Source organism: Platalea leucorodia (assembly GCF_965183815.1).
Source record: "Platalea leucorodia genome assembly, chromosome: 1".
In the NCBI taxonomy this organism is placed as follows: domain Eukaryota; kingdom Metazoa; phylum Chordata; class Aves; order Pelecaniformes; family Threskiornithidae; genus Platalea; species Platalea leucorodia.
In genome coordinates this window covers 51,852,424-51,871,248 of record NC_138823.1, presented here as the reverse complement: position 1 = coordinate 51,871,248, position 18,825 = coordinate 51,852,424, and the positions used below count along the sequence as shown (strand labels likewise).

At 41.2% G+C, this 18,825-nt stretch overlaps 1 protein-coding gene across 7 annotated transcripts in view; it reads right to left on the bottom strand.

Moving 5' to 3' along the window:
• Positions 1-18,825, bottom strand: part of TMEM241 (transmembrane protein 241) — a 61,560-nt gene that overhangs the window by 6,164 nt on the left and 36,571 nt on the right. For 6 of the 7 annotated variants that reach the window (XR_014227497.1, XR_014227498.1, XM_082305010.1 and 3 more), the window contains one exon: positions 1,326-1,390. Coding sequence is in view for 5 of the 7 variants with exons in the window: in XM_082305010.1 (XP_082161136.1) it covers positions 1,326-1,390 (65 nt within the window). In the remaining 2 variants the exon portion in view is untranslated. Of the gene's footprint in view, positions 1-1,325; positions 1,391-14,714; positions 14,834-18,825 lie in introns of those variants that run through there. The other variant, XM_082305013.1, reaches the window with a different exon arrangement.

The following is an 18,825-nucleotide window of genomic DNA, read 5'->3' as shown; positions in this document are numbered from 1 at the left end:
ACAATCAAAGCATAACAGTGGCCTAAGGGCTAAAGCAAAGTTTCTTTTAAAGATACAGATGTGTCCATCATTTATATTACTTTCAGTGCATATAGGGCATGTAGTATGCGTGCAACTATACGGGTCCATGTGTTCACATTAACAAAGGTACACGTGATTTTTTTAGTATACATGTCAGTGAATACATACGTATTATAAAAGCCTACCTCTAGCACGCACATGATAGACCTGCACAAACACATGTAAAACATGGTGAGGAATGGCAAGTTAATGGTCTAGACTAGGAGTGGTTTAGGCACACTGATATTAGTTCAGCCCGTTACACACACAGGCCACATAAATGTATTCCAAGAACTAAAAAAAAAATTCCACATGACTTATTTTAGTATTTGAGATTACATGTGCCTAACGTACATATGGGGATGCATATTCACGCATATGTATACGGGGCTAGTTTAAACTGAGATTCTCCTTCCTGTAACTTCTTTATCGCACCCAAAAAAAGAACATGCTAATCCCATTCAGTGCAGAGCTGAATCTTTAGGTTGGCAACCAAACTGTGAAGGGAAAAAGGAAGCTTGAAGCTTTTCAAAAGTAAGCAGCTTTTTATTTCCACAACAAATCTGTCCTCAGAGACACATGCCTAACCCTGTATTTAGTTTCTGTTTGCATTGCAGAAGCATTTAGGAGTATCAGCCATGGGCTGGGATTCCCTTTCGCTGAGTCTTGTACAAACACAGACCAAAAACATCGTCTTTGACCAAAGGAATTTGCACCCCAATCCTTTATATTACTACCTAAAAATTTCAGGTTAGGTGATCCGTAATGTGTGGCCACATGGAACAAAATCCAGATATGACTTTGGAAAAAGTTTGTTATCATTATTTCATTTTTCTACTATTTTCATTTTATGCATTCACAGTACACACTCTGTTAGGGAAACCTGAATGCACTCTATTGGTTAAAAAGATGCTGTCACCAAACCATGACTTCTGTGTTTTATTTCCAATTCCACCACCAATTTATAGCATGACTCTGAATGGGTCATTTATTTGCCTATTGCATCCATTTGTCTAGCTGTAAAACATGCAGAGTGAATTGCAGTGAGGCTTAATGTCCAAAACGTCCATGTTCCCCCACAGAGGCAGAAGAAACACTCTCCTATTTGTATTACTTACTGCATCCATCATTGCACACCTGGTACTCCTTACATGCAAAATATTACTGTCACTAATAGAACTTGACATTTAAAAAGTATTTCCACATGAAGCACTGTGTGGAAATTCACTTTTACTGTTAAGAAAAAAGCTCACGTAGGCACTTACCAAGAAATTGTTAGTACATTGGCAGTCATGACAAAGAAGAACGGTGATAAGCTAGCAGTGATAACCTGTTAAATTGAAAGGAAAAAAAAACCACTTTGTGAACTTGTGATATCACAAATGAAAACTGAAATGCTTTTGCTGAAATTAAATTTCTGCATATGCAGTCACCTTTTTTTTCTTTTCTTTTTTTTTTTTTTCTTTCTTTTCTTAACCATTAGATGCAGTACCTAAAACAGACAGTCAATGGACAGGAGAAACCCAATGAGACTACGCTAAACAGTGAGACATTGCTAAACATGGAGCTTCCACTCCTGCCCAACCTTCCTCCTGATGCAGGAGCAGAGGCTACATACAGGCACCTCCTTTCCCCTCTGGCCAGTGGGAGGCAGGCCAGAAAGAGGAGAAAAAGACCCCACAGACAGGGACACAAGAGCTGCGCAGCCAGCTTAGGGCAGGAACCTCGCTGTGGGGCATTGCTGGGAAAGCGCAGGCAAAACATGCTGCTCATTAGGCTGGGAAACCAGTAAGGAAAATAGTACGATGGTCACGCGTTGCAGTTCAATTTTGACTCCTACAGAACCGGGGACACAGCGGAGGCAGGGCAGGCAACCAGAGCAGAGGGTCCCTTATCACACATCCCAGCTGGCCTGGCCTGGAAACCTGCTAGCTTTTATTTGGCAACAGCAGACTGGGGAGAGCAGTCAGATCCCAGGCTTGAAAAGCCTTGTATTTCTGAGGAGAACGAGAGCTTGAAATGTGTTTGTGGGTGTAGAAGAGCCAAAAAAAGGAATAAGGTATGGGGTAAAGAAAAACACCGCAACTTCATGAGGTTTATATTACAAATCCCCCATTACACCGAGGTGTCCGGGGCAGAGAAGCTAGGGGCAAATGACTTTATATTTACATAGTACCCATCCCAGAAACAGCTAGATCCCAACATACAATGGTTTGTAACAGATCCCTTCCTCAGCAGCTACGGAGCTACCACATCTGCAGCCTGCGCGCAGTTCTGGACATTTTGTTGCCAGATGGATAATGTAAAATGGAAAGAGTTCAGAGAACAGTGACAGAGTCATTAGATGGAGGGATTGATTTTCAGTCAACAGTTAGGATAAGCAATGCCTGTGGGAAAGGAAGACCTGGTAGTGATTTACAAATACTTGGGAAACACAAGCACTGAGGAATGAAAGGAACTATTTAGGATAGTACAAAATTGCCCAAGGAAAGAGATGAAATTAAGAAACAAAACATTTAAACAATTATCAGCTAAGATTTCCTAATCGTTGTTTGTCTAGTTGACTCCCAGGGGAGACAGCAGAAACTTCATTATGTAACCTAGTGCTTGTTAAAACACTACTACATGTGCAGTAGGGAAGCAAATGCCATTTTAGAGCAGGCTCTGCGCACCAGACCGTGGGCTAACAGTTTGTGAGTCGATACCCACTACATTTGTTACGGCTGCATTTTAAAAGGCAGGGTTCTGAATCTGCCTCGAGTGTAATCGTTGCAGGATCACGAGCAGCAGCGGGTGAAGAAGAGGTGGTTGTACGCCACTTCTCCAGCCCCGCTCTACGAGGCAGCTGGAGGGGGGACAATAATCTAAAGCTGGCAGTGAGACCACGCAATGGCAGTAAGCACCACACAGGAGCGGTGGTGCTCGGTGGGGACTATACGGTGAGCGTCTCCTCTGGCCTATTTGGGGATGTTCTCTACTTTAGGGAGATTCAGGGATGCAGGAGATGGCTTTTTTCTTCCTAGAGATTACCATGAATAACACCCTGACTGTTCTCCATTTGCCTATAGCACAGGCACCTTGCAGAGAGAATGAGGCAGGAGATGGACTTGATCCAGGCAGGATACCACGAGATCCACTCCATTCCTGCACGGCAATCAAATTGCTGGTATCAATACAACCACAGAAATACCTCCTGATAGGAACTATTCATTCATCTGACTTAAGCATTTGCACACTGCCTACCACAGTAGTGTACAACATGGGCAACACTGTAAAGCTCCAAGCCAACAGAAAAAGCGAGCGCCCGCTCCAGGGGAAAATCAAAGATGTGTATCAGCTCTACCCCTACAGCCTTGTATGTATACATACAGGTAAACATATGACTAAATAGATGCACCCAAAAGAGACTGACAGAGGAGAAGAAAAAGTCACAAACTGAGAGTTATTCTTCAAAACTCAAGAAGATGATATTGCAGCTGTCCACACTCAGGTCACACCTGGGCCTGTCTCATAGTCATTTGCAGCCAGAGAGAGCTGACACCTACTCCAAACAGTGGAAGTTAACCATTCAGGAGCCGAATCTTTCATGTACTTTACCTAAACGCAGCTCCTAGGCTGGATATCCATCAGTTCAAATGCAGCACTCGAAAATACATCCACATCTTGTTCCAGCAGGCTGGATTCTCCCTTTACACACCTTGCAGCCGCTGTGCTGACCTACAAGGAACTACTTCTCATTTACATCAGTGTGAATGATTGTGGAATTAACTGCACTAAGCTTATCTTAGGCTAATACTAATTTATTACATAAAAATATACAATATTCGTTACCGAGCATGTAAACAGGAACTAATGAAGGATGGCAGCTGTGGTATCTACAAAGCATTCTTTTCTCTAAGCTGTTCTCTTGAAAGAAACTGAAGTGCTGTATTTGAGAAGTGACACAAGTTAAAGTTGTGTCACCCACTCCCTCGTAGAGTCCTGTTTATTAGCAACTTGAGAAGAGGCCAACAGCAGAGAAACAGGCATTTAAGAACCCTCCGAAAACAGGCCTTATCAAAAACAATACACCATTCTACTCCGATCATCCCAAACCTCTGCAAAAATGCAGGCTGTAGCCTTTTGGACTATTACAGCAGAACACTGTTGTATTTTTGAAAAATTATGTAAGAGTGCCTCAGTGCCAAAGAGAAACAAAATGTGGGTTGGAAGAGCACATGAAGTAAGCGTGTGGAAGAAAAAAAACAAAACAAAGCAAAAGGAAAACACATTGTTAAAATGTCCACCTTTTGTTGTTTATCTAAAAGAGGAACACATTTAAAAATTAAAAACAAGTTTTCAGGGAAGCTAAGCATATAATTTGTTCCAGGGGAAGAAGCTAAAGTCTAGGCACATAGTTCAGAGGGTAATTTTCCTTCAAGTACATTTCAGCATTTTCCAAAGTGTTTTAAGTGCACATTTAGTTCAAAAAAAAAAAAAGCCCACCTACATTGATGTTCTGAATGTCCTTTAAAAAACCACAACACGCTAAGTACAGTAATATCTCTTTCTTCACTTTAAAGGTCACAGTTGTCCTCCTAGGCATTCAGATGCCTTAGGAAAAGGAATGAGCTTGCAAGACAAAAGAAAGCAAGTAAAAAGGCAAACTAAAGTTAATGATTTCCAAATATATTTTGGTGCTGAATCTTTAAAACTAGGAGGTGGAAAGGAAAATTTTAATTAGCTATAACCAGCATATTTAGAATAAAGGTCCCCAAGATTTTGACATACAGTCACTAATTCTACCATATGATACAGACTGGATGGTTGAAACCCAACAATTTTATAAACAGGAATAGCTCCATGGACTCTGCCTACTTACTTGCTTAAAGGAACTGTGACCAGGCAGTACAGCAAACGCTATTTTTAAAAACATTCATACCGCGAATATTTCTACAAAATTCTGACACAGCTTTCAGTGATTAGGAAAAAAATCCAAGCGTAGCATCATTTAACAAAACATTTCCATGTGAGCTGAAAGCGCTCCTGAGAAATTATTTCAAATCTCTCCTTGCACAAAAGAAAAAAGGAAAAAAGATTGTTTCTTAAAATAAATCACTCTAAATTTAATGTGTCACTCCATTGTACCATGGAAACAAGACCCATTTAAAGGAACACTTTATTAACACCTATTTGCCTTGATCTCAACTATTTCTATCGTTCCAATCACTGAATTACTTACAAGTAATTTTATAAATAAACAAAATTCTTGGCATTTCAGAGTGCGTTTGTTATCTCAGTCAAAACCAGTTCTAGCTCTTTACAATGTGTACCAGCACTGAAGGAAATAAGTGTATCCTTGCGACGGATACTTACCTGGGATGAGGACTGTGCAGAAGAGGAGAGAGGGCTGATCTCCTCCACTGCCGGAGGACACAACTTGCAGAAACTCAACAGCCCGGCCCAACTTACCCTAGATGAAACAGCTTCTACGGTAATACAGATAGCCTGCTTGAGCTAGGACTGCAGATCCCACCAGGAAGGAGAAGAAAGAAGATGAGAGCAGCATCACTTCAAGCACAAGGAGAATGCTGCAGGACTGCCGGAACAAAGATTGGGCCTGAATAGTTAGATAATGAAAAAGAACAGATGGGACTTCTTTACACAGCTACTCTAGTACAGGGAGTGAACAAGAACCAGGAGAGAAACCAGAGGGCAACCCAGCCCTGTGGCTGGATTGTGCCACAGAGAAGGGTCTTGAAACAGCAGCCCTTTTACAAGTTTGTACTGTAAGTGTGGTTGGACCCACCTAGACACAGCAGAGAAATACAGACTCATTTGTCACCTTACAACCTGGTCCCTAAAGAGGGAAACAAAGCTTGAGCGACCCCTGCTCCAGTTTCTGAATAAGAGCAATGATGTATTTCGAGGAGATTCGGTGATAGGAAAGACCTGCTCATTGTAAACACTGAAACAGAAACAGGAGAGGCTGAACTCATTCTGCCTAATGACCACGGACATGCGAAAGCTCCAGGGTTTGTGCATCAGAGAAATCATGGCCACCAAAGATAACTCATCAGCAGTTGGTAAGGCATCATCTATGGTGAAGCTTTAGGGAAGGACCATGAGGAATCACTTAGGAGGAAAAAAGTCTGTGTTTCCTCAGTGGTGAAATGCCTATCCGAAAGGCTGAGCTCTGGATACTGGTACACCACAGCCTGGCAAAGCAGAGGGATGTGGGGCTCCAGAGCATTAACGCACAAGAAGTGGGACAGTCAGAAGTTTCAAGCTTCTTCTTGGTTAGAAGAGATTCCCAGACTCCGTTCCTCACAAAAAAGGGTGAAAACTTCAGGCTTTCCCATCATTCTGGGAACCAAAGACAGGCCCAGATGCCAAATAACATCCCACACACTGCTTGCTTACATCATCATTTACATCTAACAGCTGCTCTGAAGGACAACACAGTGCCCAACTTCAGGATCCAAAGAGAAGAGGGGAATCAATGCCACAGGTCCAGAGTTTGGTCCTTATAAGGCTGAATTACAAGCAACAAGAACGACGATGACATTGTTGAAGCGCTGGGTAACAGACTAAGATTCATAAAGCAGAAATATCCTAATGTGTGGAAGAACTTGTTGCAAAGTAGGGATAAATCCAGCACATAAAATCACCCTAGGAAAGAATGTGCTCTCATGCATCTGCATTTGTAAATTTGCTTTAGTGATTCATGAATGGAGGGAGGCACTATTACCACTAGCTTTAAAGAGTTCCCAAGGAACTTTGATAGACAGACGATCACACAACTGATGATGTGAATGATTCCCTCCTTTCTCCTAATCACATTATGGTCAGACAAGAAAAAATGTTCAGAAGAGAAAGCAAAATTTGTTTCATAAAAGTTGTTTTAAAAATATTAGAAAAAAATTAGAAATTAATTTAGAATTAGAAATTAGTTTAGTTTTATAGAGAACAAAATAAAAAACAAAGACTGTTTGGAGAATTCTTTGCTGAAGGACCTTAAGAAAAGGCAAGATCACTGTTGAGCCAGCTTCCCTATCAGATCTATTTCTTGACCACAAAACATCAGAAAATTCTGGCAAGTGTCACATGTGGCTTGAAGACAGGAGATGGCATCCTAAGGGTTCCCGGTCCTTGACAAGCAGAAACTTGGATCCTGGGAGATAGAGGAATGCAGGACTCTGCATTCTTTGCTGCCTTGCCTTCTCCACCGAGCAGCTGTGGTTATCCCATAGCCTCTACGGTGTCAATTCTTGACCGGTTCAAACCAGCCAGCACTGGCTAGATAAATGTGTCATTCTTGACCAAGCTATCGTTGATCCGTTCTGTCCCTGACTTTACAACTACTTTAGAGAAAGATTTTCAAGCTGCAAAAGCTGGCTGTAGATTTTGAATATCTAGCATTTCTGAGGTGCTCAGGAACATGTTGTTTATATCACCAAGAACACGGATGAGGACATTTTCAAAATTTAGATTCTGATTTAATCATCCTATCTGGACTGGAAAGATATGGGGTATTTAGTCCAGACATGACCGTGATTTGTTAATATTACAACTATACTTTTATGTACCATATAAAAAGTATGTTTCCTCTGATTCAGTGTTAAACTGCTAGAAAGTTAAATGTCATAGTTCTTACAGTAAGTGAACACAGAATACTTTACAAAAGTTTTCCTTAGCTTGTGTACACAGAGGCAATCCTTGTAACCTCACTTCCCCAAACTGCCAAAACCTCTGTCCTTACAAAAACGCGTATTTTTTCCAAAGACAGTGTTTTGAAATGGCTCATCAAGTTCACTCACTGTTCAAAATAAATCACTCTATTTATCATCAGGTCATCTTCTCAAAACATCAGGAAAAAGCTTCCGATGTACGGAACCTTTGTTTTCATTCTACTGGTGGAATTAAAGCAATGTCAAGCTTTTTATAGACATATTTGTTTTGTCCTTCTTTTGCATGTTTTAACCAGCTGCTAAGATAATCATCAAAAATCACCAGGGAAATGGATCACTGTTAGTGCCACTGAAAACAGCTACATCAAGATAATCCAGTACTACCAAAAAGGCAAAAATTACAGGAGGCAGACATCAGTAACAACACATAGTCTTTTGTTTCTTGAGGGAGGGCAGTGAAATAATTTCTCACCTTTCAGAGTTACATCTCTTTTGTATGTATATCTACCTGACAATAAGCATATGTACATATGCGCACACAAAATGTTATGTCAGGGATGGAGATCTAGCAAAACTGAAACAAAAGTCTTCAGAACAGGAAAAAAGGAACAGCTAATCTTTAAATGCCATCTTCTGTATTCATTACTTCACATGAATTTTCTAAGCTATTAACACCATTCCTCCTTGTTTACATACATTTTTCATCTCAGCTGGACTACAAGCCATTTCTATCTAGCTCTCCTCTACTTTGCTACATCCAAAGTTAAGGCAATCAAACGTTGTCAGATGGGTAACTTCTCTGCACCTTAGCAAGAATACTTTGATTCAAAGAGATCCAGCAGCTACAGAAACAGATGAACAGGGCATTGATTGGGACAGCCAAATACATGGAATAACACTGAGGGACCTGGATCTCCCCTGTCTAAACCCTGACTAAAGTGGTCCAGTGAGTACTGACAAGCTTTTTTGAAACAACCCAGATTTGAGAGGAGATCTTCGTAGAGCAGGTGCTGACTGTGAACTTTCACAAACTGCAGAAAGTCAGCAATGCACAACGAGAGGCACCAATGACCACCAGTAAGCTCACCGGTTGTGGAAGGCTGGTACAGTCACTGGAAACCCACCGTAAGTCAGCAGCGAAAATCCCTGCTAAAGATGACAAACATGGTACACATCCTCCCTCACAAGAAAGATAGGATGGGACTAGAACTAAACTGCAGGGAAAAATTAAATACAAAGAAAACGTGGAGGAAAAAAAAGAAAATACTGTTTTTCTCCCATGGTCATCAATCAAAATAAAGCCCCGTTAACAGCTGCAGATACTGTGCATAGGAGATCTCCTCCATCCTGCACAGTATCTGAATGAATCCTGCATGCAGAACCAGACCAAAATCAAACTAGTATTAACTGTTTAATTTCAGGTCAGCTTTGGGGATGATCTACCATGGAAATAATAACCTCCCTGGAAGCTTTCAAGCATATTGCCTATTGCAATGAGAAGGCCTTCCGTGCAATCTGGATAATTTCTAGAAGCTTGAAGGCTCCTTGTAAACCATCTTTAAAGTGCCAAAGCCAATCTCTCGTTAAAAGAGATACAGCAAATGTGGGCAAAATTCCTCCGACCAACTCTCCTGTAAAGCCTCCTTCCCCTAGATATTGGTTCAGTTGTATTAATGAACACATTGAAACAAACTGTGAGAGTTTTTGACTTTGTTCTGAGGGTCTGTTGCTACCCATCAAAAGGCAAGACAAAATATAGTGCTTAACCTAACGACTTCAGCTGATAATACAGCCCCCTGAAGGAGCTGTACTAGTAAATCCACCAACAAGGAAGGATTTTAAGCAGGCACAGCTTTTTCCAAGGAAAAGTAATGAAGCTTTGGCCTTGAACAAGCAAAATAATGGCTCTTCCCAAAGGAAACAGCAATGCCATCAACCTGCTTGAAAAGCTGAGAAGCCCAAACAAGGGAAAGAAACAATCCAAAGTGAAATACATTGGAGAAAGGGGGAAAGCAAAACAGGTTCCGCTCTCAATTCTGCTCATTAGTTTAAAGCTAACTTGAGCATGTCTGCTGCACTACCCTCACAGCCTGACCAAGGTGCAGACATGCCCTAAGGGTTTTTATTCCCTGACAGACTTAACTGGAGCCTGTCAGTCTACGAAATCAGTAGACAGTGCAATGAGTCTGTGCATTACAGCATACTTAGGTGCACGTTGCTCATAGGCGGACTCTGCTCAGCTCTCCTGAAGGAAGAAAACCCTTTAACCCTCCCTGACACACACCCTTGATCAAGAGGTGGATGGACCTGGGCAGCGATGTTACTTAAATGATAAGCGATGCTGGCACCATGGCAACGGTGGCACCATGGCAACGGTGACAGAGTCAGCAACTTCATGATCCACACAGCTTTGATCCAGCCACACAGGAGTTTTACCAGTGGCTGTAAATTTCTTTGAGATCCTTTATTTCATATTTGCCTAAATGCCTGCACAGACCTCCAGCTTCCCTAAAGCACATTTTTCTCAAAGGAGGTTTGGTCGCTCTATTCTGCCCTTTCCTTATATTTTATTCCTCTTTAGTTTTTTGAGCATTATTAAAACAATAATGGTAAATTCCAAGGGTTCTTTAAGAACACAATTAGTTCCGTGTATTGTGACTCAAAAGCAGCCGGTGTTTAAACATGCCTTAGCAGCCAAATGCCTAATGATAATGATAAAGCTTAGTTCTAGTGTAAATGAATCTATCTGGTTTTCATAGCAATTAACTCTTGACCCAGCTTAAAATTAGCTACATGTTGCATTTAAAACACAAAACATACAAAAAAAAGAGGGGGAGGGTAGATCAAATGGCAAACACAATCAGCAACCTGCCCTATAAAATGTTTTCAGAACAGAAGCAGTATAAATACTCACCTCTAGCAAAATCATCAGATATTTTTAAGGTGGCTTTTTTTTACCTTACCAATACCTGAAACAATAATCTCTGTATCGCAGTGGAGTATTTCTATATATCAGCTTTTCAATTGTTATAAGAAAGCAGATTTCTTAATTATCCCTAGTATGCATTTAGAGAGCAGATAACCCTCTGCATTTCTATGCCTAGATACTCATATGCAGTTCCAGTACTTAGGGAATTAGGTATCCATCCTCTACTGTCTATTGCACTTATGAAGATTTTTCTCAGCGCTGGTTTTTGTACGTTCTTTTCGTTTCCAGGATGTGATGACCAACACAACCAAGACACTGAGCCTGTAAGTGCAAGACTGAAGCAATAGGTGGTTGTATCAGCTTCCTTAAAGTCATTCAGCATCCTGTCTTATCAGATTAATACATTGTCAAGGATTAATGGATTTCAGATTAATATGCTACAGTAACTATTATTTAACCCCGAGCATCATGTGAATGCCAAAAGAACTGAATTGTTGTCAAACTTCATCATTCTTTTATTCCTCATAAGACAAAGGTGGCCAAGCTATTGTTCTTGCGGCGTATGCATCTCATTAGCAGTTTGGCTGCGGGGGAAAATGAGCCGTTAGGGGATACCGAAGCTGCGGTTACTAGGTCATTCTGGAACCCAGCTGTACGGCCCAGCCCCATCCTATGATGCAGGAACGGGCTCAAAAAAGCCCATCTGTCTCTTGCCTCTGAATCATTTCTAGAGAACCCTCTGCCTGCACCTCTTTAAGGTACGTGGCACCTGTCTTACAGCTTTCAGCCATACAAAGATTTTAGTGTATAGCTAAGGGATAGCCCTTCTGATTCTTGGTGATACCTTAATTTCCTTGGTTCTGCACTCTCTCTCTCTTTTTTTAAATCTCACAAAAGCCACCACAGAGAAAGATACAGCAATTATTTTATGTTGCAGAGACACGTACAACAGTTAAGTACAGACAGTAAAGAAGGATATGTGGGTCACTGAATGTAATTAACAGAATTTGTGTAAGAAAATTCTCTTAGGAGAAATAGGATACCATCGTCATATTTACAACGATCAGACATGAACAGGACAAAACTTTTTCTTTTCAGAAAGGCCTATGTCTATCAATGTATAAACATATATCTACATACACATTCACATATAAACACATACTACATATAGCACAGAAATACATAAACATACATCACTGATGAGATCAGACTGAACTATTACAAGCAGATCATAACTCATTTTGCTTGCCTACAAAAAGTAAAAGATATCCTGCGACTTTAAAAAAAAACAAACCCAAAACCTCTTTGCCCCTTGTAAAATACCAGATTTGGTTGAAAATTATGGCAGCTATTTCTTTTTGGACATTAGGTAGCCACTCCACCCTACCTTCACTCAAACACAAACACCACAGTTTCTGTCATAATAAAGAGAAAGCCAAAACAAGAAGCATTTGCCCTCCGCTACTGGAGATAATGGCCAAAACATACACTTCCCCTTCCTATGACTAATGAGGTAGCTGGTGAAGTGCCACCAATCTTCAGCCTATGAAGTGCAGAGTGGTTATAGTACAGAACTGAATTTTAACAGTGCCTCTGTTCATATTGAAATATTTCTCTTAAATGTGACCGCTGAAAGTGTAATGCAGATACTGTTCTTACTCTCAGTATTCCAGTTCTGTACTAAGGAGACAAAGGGAAAGCCCTGCACAACTCACGTATGTTTTCCCTGAAGCATGCTTTGCTGATATGGAAACACTATCAATCATGATTCAAACAGGTGTGCGCACATGCAGCAGACTCACGGCATCTGTTCAGGTCAGTTCTGCAAATGAGAAGCACAATCCATGCAGCTGTAGCTTTGTCAAGCAAGGACAGCAAAAGTCATTTAACAAGGGACATGAGAAGGCTTCTTTAGGTCAAATAACTTTGATTTTCTTTGACTTTGCCAAGAAGTGCTTTGTCCATTCTTGCTGTTACAAGATTGACCATTGATGCACATACATTTGACCAAAAGCTGAAATATATTTGTATTTCCAGGTTATACCAATCTTAATACTCAACGTCTCCTGTTTCCTGTAAATGCTTCATGCATTATAATGCTTAAGTGTATTTTTCTTCTGTCATTTCAGCCTGTCAAGGAGTCTCTTTTCCTTATATGCTGACCCATTACTGCAAAGGTTTTAAACTGCTCCTGCCATTTAGTCCCTCCCCTGAAACCTCTGAAATCAGAAGCTGACAGGGCAATGTGATTCATCGACTTGTTCTTATTTTAAGAATTATTAAATATTTGTGTAATGGAGTACGCATTGCAACAGCAACAATGACAGCAGTGAAGTGTTCTACCTATTAGGATCATGGACATCAACTGGAGTGAACCAAGGGTTTGTTTAATCAAGTATTGGTTGATGGTAGAGAATTCAGGAGATTTTACGATCCTCCCCTAATGCAGCAAGTCTGCAGTTGATGTGCACATCAGAGAAAAGGAGGGATCTGCTCCTTGACCTTAGTTGATACAAAACTTACATTCCGTGGCATGCAGTTTATTAATCTTTCCACTTCTATCCTAGAGAGATTTCCATATAATATCTGCTTCTGCTGAAATTACTAGCGACTCAGTCACTGAAACCTCTTGAGCAGATCTGAACCTGTAAAAAATATACACTTCTCTTTACTTTTACTCAGTCAATTGTCTCAGTATTATCTTCTGTTTGATGCCCTCAATTTTACTGGTCAGTAATATGGTGTACTGGGTTAAAGAATTATTTCTTCTATCTGATTTGAAAAGTATCGCTTTTCAGTTTTGGGGAGCGGCCAGCTGTTGTAATGCTCTGCCGCTGTAAAATACCACAATAAAATACACTTCATCTTACGTTAAGCTCAGCAAGAACTAGCCTTTTGGCATTCCAAGTTACTCTTCACCGCATCTAACCCTTATGAGATCATGAAATAGCGATTACCATAAAGAGACAGAGAAGGCTGATAACCCAGATAATACAACCATGCTTTTCACTGTCACACTTAAGTGGCGAATTTAATAGGCAAACTGTCAGTTTGCTACGTATATCTGCACAAAAGGAGTTGGCTCCTTGGGGAGGACCAAGCTCAGCATCTGCCTGTGTCCATCTTCCTCCCAAGTGCTAGATGCCAGTGTGTGGGCCAGTAGCCAGATCAGGCAGGAACTGTAACTATAGCTGCCTTGCAGTACCAGGACCTCTGACTAAAGCCGGGAGAGGAGACAATTCCAGACTCCTCACAGGTGGACCATGACCTCCCACGGCAGTGGCTCAGTGGTGGCTCAGCTGGCATCCAGGAGGTAAAAAAAGCTGGTTCCAGCAGGCAGAGTGTAAAGTTGCTGGCAGCTGAGGTCCATGAAGAGAAGGAAAATTGACCTGAGTTTCCAGGAGGCAGAATACATTGGCACTGTGGTAGAAGATAGAATTTTTAAGAATAGACCGCTTAGTGACTGTGATAATTCTTCAGCATTTAGCTACTTTATGTGCACAATTTCATAATTTTCACCAAAGTCCAAATTAACCGGGCTGATACTTTCAACCCCTGTCAGTTTGTTCTCTCTCAAAGTGCAAGAGAACATAGTTCAAGGGACCATGACTTCTGAAAGAGAACTTCAACAGTGAGGCCACTAAGGCAAAAAAATGGGGCCAAAGGCAGATACATTACAGGCTACATCAATGTGTTTCCATACATCGCAAGAACTGAACATCTTTTCAAAAGTCAGCTGGACACTCAGTCCAAAGCCATGAGCTTAGGTGTTGCCCTATATCAGATAATACCTTCACAAAGCAGACCACAAGACTGACAGCAGAAAATATCCCCTGAGCAACCTGGGAAGCCAACAGTGAAGTTTTCTTTTCCATGTAGACATCAGGTAGGTGAACACCCACCCAGCTGCGCACTCTGAAGCCACCTCCACAACTGGCCCAAATGACCCAGATGGGGACTGGCCCATTGTGCCGAGACTGATCATATCTGGAGTACCTTGCTGTAGAGGGGGGTGCTGGGTAGGATGCTGCACACATTCTCAGCGACTGCTCTTTCCACGCTAGATTGCCCGAAGGTCTCAGGCTGAACACTGCAGATTGAGGCCATTGTCAGTTCAAGACTTGTGTGGTTTTTGAGTGCATCTGCAAACCTCTTCTTGCCCCCAGTATCACTGCTATAAGAGAACAGATTCTATGCATGTTGCTTTACTTATACATGAAAAGCACAAATGTTGCTGAAAGGGTTCAAGGATATTGTCAGAACCAATGGGGATGCCTAGCTTAAGGGGAATATTTTAGTGAAAAGCAATATAATGCATTTTTTCCATTGTTAAAATCTATAGGAACACCTGAAGTGCTTATGTTCCTTGTCAACATTATCGGACGTAAAACATTTTTCTGTCACGACTAACTCAGAACTCTGTGGAGGATATCACTAGTATCAAAAATAGCATAGGAAACTTCAGGATGCGTAATCAAGTATTTTTTAAAAATCTGTTAGCAAAAATAGCAAGTTTCCACCAACCTCTCTCCCGCATGACACTTACAGTTTTGGTATTTCTGTGCATGTATAAAGTCCATTTCCTATTGTACTTCCCATCTCACGACTCCTTTGGGAAAACCTAATTCATAAACAAACAATTCCCAGACCAGATAACTAAATCTCCCTGCTGACCCCTTTCCGTACAACCCAACAATAATAACAGAGACACAGTCTCTGCATTGCCATTCTCTGGTGTGTTTATGCTGTTTTAGTAATGATGTAATGGAAAGAAATTGACATGCTATTATTATTATTATTATGCTAAGGACTGCAAGGAAGAATTGGTATTCTTTAAGGTTTTATTTTTCCATTCAAAAACACAAGTCTTTCCAGGGCTTTCTAACCATTCACTGTTACAAAAGGTCAAAATATTCCATCAGAAACCTTAAAAACCGTGATACTTGAAAAAATGTTTTTTAAAACATTAACACAGCTAATTAATTTTGAGCAATGCCTTTTATGAGCAATGTCACAAGGTTACATGCTTATCCCTGTGGGCCTCAGCGGTCCCTGTGTGTCCCATGCATGGGAAGACAGTGACAGAAGTGACGATAGTTGACTATGGTCTTTGGCCTCCCAGTCCCTCAGAAAGGGTGAGGAAGCCTCTGCAAGAAGACCCATTCCCTTCTGCCCCCTTAGGACAGCCATCCATAGCAACGTGCATGGAGAGACAGCTGGACTCTGCCCCCTTCCTCTCCATGCTAGCCGTGGATAGGACGAGAACAGCTCACAATCATCTCCTGAGATTGTTTGAAGCCTATGTGATTTCCCTGAGCACCACAGATTTCAGGGACGGGATGTAAGCCATCCAGTCTGCCTCCACCAGAGCCCTATTGCTGTTTGCTGACTTTTGTTGAAAGTCAAAATCCAATCCTTAAACAGGTGTACAGAGTGGGATTGAGAAATGAACGCACTTGAGATTCTGCGAAGGCTGGTTCTGAGTTGGGGAGAGAGAGGAAGAGAAAGGCAGGGAGACCCGTTTCAGACAGTAGCAGCTCGCTAACATGAGAAGCTTCTGAAGAAAGCAACCTGGAGTGTGACACCAAGTGCCTATCAGAGAGGTCAATGATCAGGTTCAAGATTTGTGAGGCAGTCTGGAGACATTTCACTCATGAAGGTTTTTCAGGATCAAAAAGGCAGCTAGCGATCCAGATCCTGAAAAGAGCAGGGAACCAGCAAGGGAGAAGAATGTGGCTATTTTTGCTCCTTTATGGAAGCCTAGCCTTAGCTAGCTTTGAAACCTCCTACATTAGTATGTTATATAGTGCACGGTTCTCCCATATAATTTTGGCATTTACATCAGTACATTAGCAATGGAAACAATTTCCAAAACAGTCCTCATTCTTTTGTCTTCTCTTTGTCACGCTTATGATTCATCTCCCAGCCTCAGCTCTCCCGATGTAAGTAACTCCAGGAGACCAAATAAAAACATGGGAGACTAAGAATCTATTATGCAGAGGAACCAATGAACCTGCATCCTCTGCAATTCAAAATTCTGTTAGATTTGACAAAATCTACTTGTAAATTGTCATTTTCTACTGTCAAGTATATAAGGACAGTTTGTCAAGGTTAGGGGTGAAAAGTACCTTCCAAAGACATATTCCAAGCTAGTGGTTCTGCAGTTAGCTTTATGTTTGAGAGAATGACAATACCAAATGTACGTGGTGCACTTCAAATAGATATCATGATGGATAAAAGGAAACAAACTAATTCAGAGCATCTCTTAGGGCTCAATCTATCAGTTAATGTCTGCTGAGACTGTATTTATTTTATCAAGCACAGATGAAAATTCTGCTGCAATACTACCCCCAGGTCGCAACACACAACTTTATGTACTTATTTGTGTGACCATGCCATGCCCAAAAGCTGTGTAGCCACCATTTTCAATGGATACACAACTGCAGCCCTATACAACACCTCTCAATGTACGTATTAAAATTTTCCATTACCTGGAGATTCAAAATCTCCAACAAGTCTCAGCTATTCTTACAAGACAGCTTCCTGAAATTGCATTAGTGCCCACAGGGAGCCTGTGCCACTTAGCTTAGTGGTCACGCAGCATACAAAGGAGTTGTTATGGAGACTGATGTCTTCCCAACAATTATATGGTGTAATTAGTGTTGGATGCTACAATGTAACTATCAAGCTGTCTCCATGGAAACTACCCAAAATCCTATACTTTTAAGGTTTCAGCAACTGGTCTTTTTTATAAACCCTTAAGATGCAGTTAAGAGCACAGTGATTGCCTTATCTGCTTGTCAAGCTCAGCTGAGAGACGCATTTTCTTTTCCAAGGTATTTGCATAGTCCCCATGGTGACTCACAGGAATCAAATATATGTGTCAAGAATAAACGTACATATTTCATACAGCGAGGACCAACCGCAAATCAATAAGAATTTTTACCATTTTTAATTATCTTTATGCATATGTGTGTGCATATCCACATGCATAAGAGTACACAAGCTGCGTAGATGGAAGAAGCTCACTCCTCCTTTTATGAACCCCTTCTTGGCATAGTTGAAAGCTTTAGGGTCATGGAAACTCCCTCTCTCAGATTAGGGACACGCTTCAAACCACACTGGTGGCACGGAGAGCACCTACCAGCGAAGTCTGGTCAGGCCTAGCACACAATTCTCCCTCTCTGCCAGGGCTCTGGCTTGCAGCTGCACGGTTTTTCCAGGTTGGGCGAGCAGAGATCTCGAGACAGCCTTGCACGCAGTGCAGGATCTTTGCCGAATGAAAACTCACTGTGTTTATGGAACATCAGTGGGAGTTTATGACATTTTTGCATAAAGCTTTATCAGGTCCAGGCCAAGAAAGCAATGTGATTTTCAGCCAAGAATCTCACTGTCACTTTTGCCTGAGCACAGTAGTGTGCAAAGAAGACGCTACTTCAATCTACAATATAACCAAGTGGGCAAGTGCCAGATAACCAAACACATTCTTGTTCTGGTTACGATATACGTATAAAATTTTTAAACTTTTTTTTTTTACCCAGAATCCTCTCCCATTAGGGCAGAAATGAACAAGGAGAGGCATTTGCTTCAAAAGGTACCAATGGCAGGACTCTTTCAGAGCAGCACGCACTTACTTCTGCAAGTGAAGAGCCCTCTGCAGAAGTAAGGAGCTGACATTCTGGACCAGAATATTTTATAGCACTTGCATGCTAAGCAGCGGTGAAAGAGGAACTAAGAGATATACAAATAGGAGCACATGCTTTAGCAGAGGCTTTAAGACTGCAAAAATGTGGAAAAACATGAAATCATTTTCTTTCTCTTTGTTGGTTTGCCCCTGGAATTAAAGCAGATAAAATTCTCATGTGAACTGCTATCTGTGGAGAGAGGTGCAGTGAGCGTAACGAGGCTAGGAGCCCCAGAAGACTTGCAGTTGTGGCCTCTCCATTTTATGAGAAGCAGGAAAAAGAGAATTTCTGCTTTAATAAAAAACATCAGTACTTTTCCAGTCTTTAAGAGGGATATCATCCATTTTTTTGCACTGACATGAAGGTGGATCTAGTCTATCCATTCTCTTCAAGACACCATGGGGACCAAAGAAGCAGATACACAGACACAAAATATAAAATCAAAGACTTCAGGAGACATTCTGAATAGCTGTTATATATT